We start from the raw sequence: 7,153 nt of genomic DNA on the forward strand, positions 1-7,153 counted from the left end.
CCTGGGATGAAAGGGAATCCAGCGCTCTCCCCAAACCTGATGTTCCTGGAGAATACACTCACTTTCACTTTGAACGTCATGTTCCCCTTCTGGGCATCTGACCAGCTCACAGCCTCCACAGACGGAAATGGTAATATGGTAATATGTAACCCCAAAGCAACAGGACCCCCAGAATCCCACACCAAAACATGGTGGCTGCTCGGCTCTTCCAGCACCAACACCCCACCCTATTCTCAGGAAAGGGTCTGCATTTCCCAGATACAAAAGAAAGGCTTCTCAGGCTGGTTCTTGGACAGAGGAGGACCGGGCACCCTCTGCAGGCTGCACACAATGCTCTCCCCAATCCTACTTGGGGGGGGAAGTCATGAAGTGGTCCCATCGAGCCCCCTTCTCCTGTCCCAAAATGGAGTGAAATGGGGGAGTGTCCAGGTGCCTGAAGAATGAGCTCCTGCCCAAGATCTATGAAGCCTCATTAGGCCCCAGAAAGGTAGCTCAAGTCCCAACCAGCACCCGGGGCTGTTCCTTTTAAACTTCCAGGACTGGACAGCCTGGCTGGAGATGGAGAAGCATCGGAGAACACTGCTCACAGATCGCTCCAAAGTCTCTGGAGGAGGAATGGTTGTTATTGGGGCAGAGTGTGGAACACTCACTAAGTGTGGGTGATCAGAGTACACTTGAATGTGTGTGCGTGTGTCAGTGTAGGTGTGAGGGGGTCGTTCTGACACCCTATGGGCCTAAGTGCAAGTGTTTGAAATTGCCCGCCAACACTGTAGACAGGAAAAGTGGAGAGAGCTCCTAAATACAGTCCAAGTTTCCCAGTGGAACGTCCCAGGAACCCTGAGCCAGGCGCATCCGTAAATGCCCCTCCAGGCTTCCCCTGGAAGGAGCCAAATCTTGACGCTCTCGAAGCCGAAAGCGCTAGTGTCCACGCCAGGGTCCCCCTGCAGAAAGACTCGCGGATACCTGGAAAGAAAACAGCTTCAAAGGCCCCAAGAAACACCCAGCCTGGACTACGCCCTGTTTTCTCCAACCGCCCGCAGATTTACCTGACCTACTCCCACTGCTTCAGGTCTCAACGCAACAGCGCTCCTCCGTCCCCTCCCCGCCTAACTCTGCTCTGGGCCCCACTGGGACAGAGGAAGGGAAGGAGAGCTGCGAGGAGGCCGCCCTTCTTTGCCTACCCCACCCGCCTAGTCCTCCGCCCCCACTCGTCCGCGTCCCCCGCCTCTCCCCTGGGTGAATGGTTCGCGGCCCCGCGGCGGGCGCTGGCGCTGGCGCTGGGGACCGCGCGGGCGGCGGCGGGGACCGCGGGTGCACAGCGCAGAGCCGGGGTTGGAGCCGCCCGCTTTGCATACGCCGTGGGCGGAGCGGGGGGAGGGCCAATGGGCGGCCGCCTGGCGCGACCCCGCGGGGCGCGATCCGCCCCCCTCGCTCGGGCCCCGGCCCCGCGCCGCGCGCTCTTCACTTCTTGGGGGCTTTTTAAAACAGCGCCACTGGGGTCTTCTCCATGCGGCTCGGGCTATGACAGCCTCCGTGCTCCTCCACCCCCGCTGGATCGAGCCCACCGTCATGTTTCTCTACGACAACGGCGGTGGCTTGGTGGCCGACGAACTCAACAAGAACATGGAAGGGGCGGCGGCGGCGGCGGCAGCGGCGGCAGCGGCGGCGGCGGCCGGGGCCGGGGGCGGGGGCTTCCCCCACCCGGCGGCCGCGGCCGCGGGGGGCAACTTCTCGGTGGCGGCGGCGGCCGCAGCGGCTGCGGCGGCCGCAGCCAACCAGTGCCGCAACTTGATGGCACATCCGGCGCCCCTGGCGCCCGGCGCCGCGGCCGCCTACAACAGCTCGCCCGGGGAGGCGCCCCCGTCGGCCGCCGCCGCCGCCGCCGCCGCAGCGGCTGCTGCTGCAGCGGCAGCGGCTGCGTCGTCCTCGGGAGGGCCCGGCCCGGCGGGCCCGGCGGGCGCCGAGGCCGCCAAGCAGTGCAGTCCCTGCTCGGCGGCGGCGCAGAGCTCGTCGGGGCCCGCGGCGCTGCCCTACGGCTATTTCGGCAGCGGCTACTACCCGTGCGCCCGCATGGGCCCGCACCCCAACGCCATCAAGTCGTGCGCGCAGCCCGCCTCGGCCGCCGCGGCTGCCGCCGCCTTCGCGGACAAGTACATGGATACCGCCGGCCCGGCGGCCGAGGAGTTCAGCTCCCGCGCTAAGGAGTTCGCCTTCTACCACCAGGGCTACGCGCCCGGGCCTTACCACCACCATCAGCCCGTGCCTGGCTACCTGGATATGCCGGTGGTGCCCGGCCTCGGGGGCCCGGGCGAGTCGCGCCACGAGCCCCTGGGTCTTCCCATGGAAAGCTACCAGCCCTGGGCGCTGCCCAACGGCTGGAACGGCCAAATGTACTGCCCCAAAGAGCAGGCGCAGCCTCCCCACCTCTGGAAGTCCACTCTGCCCGGTAAATGGCGCCCCCTTCTCAACCCGGGTCCTCCGGCTCTGCTCCAGCTTCTCTGCCGCTCGCTCCCGGGTCACCCTCTGCCCCTCTGCTCTCCCCTGTCCTGTCCTGGGGGCGCTGCACCCCTAGGCGCCCGACCCCGGCTGGCTGGCGCGGTCCGCACTGCCCTTGAGTTGGCCTGGCTCCTGGCTCTCCCTGGGTGAGGGATGGCTGGGGAGAAGCTTGTGGGGACCCTGGCTGGCTCCCTTCTCCCTCTGTGCCCCGCCCTCCCCAACCCTTGACATCGACTTAAGGATGGAAAATTGACCTGGAAACGGTTTCCCAAATTGCCCTTATTCGTTCTCTCAAAAAAAAAAAAAAAAAAAAAATGGCTTCAGTGTGGAAGCATCAAGTGTTGGGGCTTGGGGTATACAGAGAGGAGTCAGGCATGGAAGTGTTGTCCCCTGAGCCTGGCGCTAAGGTGTGGGCCGCCGGGCCAGGCGTTCAAGGGAAGCCAGCGCTGTGCAGACAGGATGGCCTGGTTGGGGTGGTCATTGGAGCCTTAGGCGATTTCATTTCAATGCAGAACTAACCACCCTTCCCACCGACCCTCCAGACTGTAGTGGAAGGCTGGATTGTGCAATGCATGGCAAAGGGCAGCTGGGCGCTGCAAGGCGGGTGGCTCAGATCGAGCTGTCGCCTGTGTCCTGGCCTGGGTGTGATCCCTGTGTAACTTCCCTTCTTCCCTATCTTCCAGACGTGGTCTCTCATCCCTCAGACGCCAGCTCCTACAGGCGGGGGAGAAAGAAGCGCGTCCCTTACACCAAGGTGCAATTAAAAGAACTCGAACGGGAATATGCTACGAACAAATTCATTACCAAGGACAAACGGAGGCGGATATCAGCCACGACAAATCTCTCTGAGCGGCAGGTTACAATTTGGTTCCAGAACAGGAGGGTCAAAGAGAAAAAAGTCATCAACAAACTGAAGACCACTAGTTAATGGATTAAAAGTGGAGCGAGAGGGCAACCTGGAGAAATGCTTCAGAACTGGTTGCTTTGCCCAGATAATGAACATAATGCTTAATAATAATAATTGAAGAATGGGAAAGAGAAAGAGAAAGACACTGGCATTTTGCTTTCCTAAGGGGGATCTCTTTCTCCTTGGTGGAATCTACAACTCTTTTAGAACTTTACTCTAAGAAAAGGTAAAGACTTCCAGTTCTCCCGCCAACCCCACCAGACCGTTAAATGACAAACTCTAGAGTCAAACGTCAACCCCCAAATATGCAATTTCAGATAAGTTGCGCATTTACTGAAATCTTGTAAGTATTTATGTGACCATAATATTTCAGGATACTGTGTTATATGGTAATGATCCAAAAGTTGGTTACAAAAGCAAGAGGCTGTTGTAAACATCTGTTTGTCCTTGGGTCGCCATTGCCATCCCCTCTGCATGTTAAGTGACTGCTCAGGTATATCTTAGTGAAATTCCTACCATTGTTGTATATTCTGCAAACATCTTATGTATAGATTTAGAGGGGGAGAGAGAAGAAGGTACTGAAATAATGATCGTGGGCTATTTACAATGAAGAAAGGGAGAGAAAGCTTTTCCGAGGATCATTGGTCTTGGTAGTCAATACAACCAGCTGAGCCTTTGAGGCTACAAGGAGACCCCAGGGTGGGAATGTCCTTCTGACAATAATTTTAAATTGCTCATAACCAGCATATTTTGTGGCATTTGGATTATATTTTCTGCTTGATATAATTTACTTTCCAAAGAATTTAATAACTTAAAAAAATATTTAAAGCATCAGATGTTTCATAGAATTCACTTTATCAGATCTCCTGAGAGGTCCATCCCGACCTGGTGAACTCCGGTTTGAAGAGAATTCATGTTTCATTTCAATTGGTATTTCCAAATATTTACTAAACATTTTGCTGGAGAGTAATTTTGCTTTTTTGTTTTTTGGAAAACTCAGAACGGAAATCCATTCCCCCAGAAACATTTAGATGTTTACATTCTATATTTTGATCTATTAAGGGATTAGTGTTTTTTTTCCTTGTTTATTGTGTTATAAGACTGCATTAGGAAGTTTAGGGTTTCATCTTTACAGCACATTTTTATCAAGCAGTTATTTCAACCAGCACATTCATTGTGTTCACATTCACTATAAAATGCTATCTTGTAAATAAAGACATTCAGCACACTGTGAAAATGTATTTGTGCACCTGATTTTCAAACATTTCTACTAAAAATAATAATTAAAAACCTTAGATTTGTAGATAGTGATATAGAAGTATTAATTATGGCAATAAAATAGTCACTGCCATTAAAATCTGAAGAAAATACTCATTATTTTCCAAGCTAAATGTGCACTGCACAGAAAGAAAAGGAGCGGGTTTGTCCTATACAAACCAAGGACCATTCTTTTCTATTATTATTCAGCCTTTTTTTTTTTTTCACGACAGATTTTTTAAGCAAAAGGAGAAATCCCTCATAACAAAAATCCTAAAAATGTGGATAAGTGCTTCAGGAGAGTTGAAGTGTTAAGCATTCTGAAAAAGGAGAAAGAAGAAAGGAGGAAGAGATAGTATAAATTCCCTGGCTCACTGTGGAAAATGAAAACCAGTTGTTTAGTATCAGTGATGCCCGGGCTGCAGTATTTTAAAATCTGCTGTTGGGTCTGCGTGTGTCTGAAAGGGCAGGTTTTGATATTTGTTGAAATGACAGGACTAGGAAAGGCCTTAAACCTTGACCTTGACGAAAAAAGACAATTTGTGACCTTGACTTTTGACAGCTCATGAATTGGCCTCGGCTGGATTAGTAGATCAAGGGCGCCACCTCGCGTTGACAAGCTTCCCTGTAATTCTTCAGCTTCAAGGGAATCAAAAGGTCTTACCTCCTTGACTCCTTGTTTTAGAGATTTAGTACTCATTTCTTTGGCTCCAGATGGAACAAATTTGAATATATGTAAGTTATACATGTGCCTGTATATATGTGAATATATATTATATATATGTGTATACATGTATGCGTTTGCATATCGGTGCTCGTGTGTGCTTGTGTATATATTGGTAGAATCTGTACAGAGAAGAGTATCACTAATTACTGATGATCCAACATGTTGTAATTTAAGGCGATTTCTAGAGTTGAGGTACAAAATGTACTTTACATGATGAAGTTTTGCTCCTTTCCTTTAATGGCCAAGTTTGATTTGTCTTCACAGCCCTTGTTCCGCATCAGATTTCTGCAGATCTGCTTTAAAGCTGTACGTGTTTGTTACAGTCTAAAAGGTGTTCTTAAATAACCATTCTTTGCTGGCCCTCACCCTCCAAGGTGGTCTACCGTCCTAATTAGAGCTGTAGGGGAGTCTATACGGCAAATAAAACGCTTCAGATGCCTTGCTGACTCTAGTATTCTAGAGTTACATTTCAGAAAGTCAAAGAAGCTCACCTCTTCAGAGGTCAGTATGGGGAGCTTAAAGAGCTCGTGTCTACAAAATGACCATAGTGTGGATGCAGAAGGAGTTATCCCGGATAGCTCAGAGCGGAGCGCTGCTCCTGGGTGGCATGTGCAATCTTATCCCGGAGCGTGTGAAGCTGCCATTTGATTTGTGGAAGAAATAGATACATTTAATATTAACCATCACCATCAAAACTATAATAAATATTATATCTACTACTTACTGACCCCCAACAACACATCAGGTGCTGTGTTTAGAGTCATAAATAATACATATGTATGTTTTATATTTAATATACACATAGGGTAATGTGTTTTTGTCAAATCCATGCTATGCATATATATACCTATGTGTATATATATATTATATATATATAATATATATTATATATATATGTTGGTGGAACCAGGAGCCTTAGGATGTGGAATTTTGAGATGACATTAATTTTATCTTTATGTTAGAGGAAAGTAATTGTGAATCAAAAAACCATACTTATCATTTTATGGAAAAAATATTGGTTGGTTAGGAACCTGGCTGACGGAAACCTCCCCAACCTGAAGACTTAGAGCTTCTTTATAAGTGGAGAATTCTAGAATCTCTAAAGCTGTCTCAGAAACAGCGTGGTCTTGAAAACATACATATGGAATGGTCTTGTGAAGTGCAATCCAATTTTGCTGTCCTGAAAGTGGATTTTCACTCCACTTGTGGAAACAAATGAAAACGATGCTTCAGATCAAGCCCCCCACACCGTGCGCCCCAGCACTCCCTTTCTAAATGAGCTGCCATCGAGCCAAAGTAACAACTTTCTCCCCAAATGTTTAAAGTGGTGGAAAATCCCCTCAAAGCTGGATCATACTGTGTGTTTACGGAACAGCTCCAAAGGGGACTCTTCTGTTGACGGGGGATATTTTTCTTTAGATGTAAGAAATATTCTGAGCCTCAGGCCTAGGAAGGAGGCCAACAGCAGCTCTGCAGCCGGAATACCGCCCCTTCCACAACCCATCGCAGGAACTCTGGGTAAAGTAGTAGTTTTCTTTTTTTTTCTCCCTTCGGTTTTTGAAACGAATGACAGAAGATATATCTGGGTTTTGTTTTTGTTTTTGTTTTCCCCTGTTCTAAAATGGTCTTTGATAATGTCGGTCTTACCTAACTCCTCTCTTATTTAAAATTCCCATGGATCTACCAGATAACCTGAAGTAAGCTTGGATTATGATGGCTCCCTAATGCCCAAGTAGCAATTAGCCTAAACCTTTAGAAAAAAAGAC

General features: G+C 49.8%; 1 protein-coding gene across 1 annotated transcript; it reads left to right on the plus strand.

Moving 5' to 3' along the window:
• The first annotated feature begins 1,460 nt into the window (after nucleotides 1–1,460).
• On the plus strand, nucleotides 1,461–5,456 carry HOXA13 (homeobox A13). The gene is made up of 2 exons (XM_040644154.1): nucleotides 1,461–2,446; nucleotides 3,180–5,456. The coding sequence occupies exons 1-2, from the start codon at nucleotides 1,522–1,524 to the stop codon at nucleotides 3,422–3,424; spliced, it is 1,170 nt and encodes a 389-aa protein (XP_040500088.1). The 5' UTR covers nucleotides 1,461–1,521; the 3' UTR covers nucleotides 3,425–5,456.
• Nucleotides 5,457–7,153: the final 1,697 nt, after the last annotated feature.

This window comes from Ursus maritimus, unplaced genomic scaffold (genome assembly GCF_017311325.1).
Source record: "Ursus maritimus isolate PB19 unplaced genomic scaffold, ASM1731132v1 scaffold_3, whole genome shotgun sequence".
NCBI classification, from domain to species: domain Eukaryota; kingdom Metazoa; phylum Chordata; class Mammalia; order Carnivora; family Ursidae; genus Ursus; species Ursus maritimus.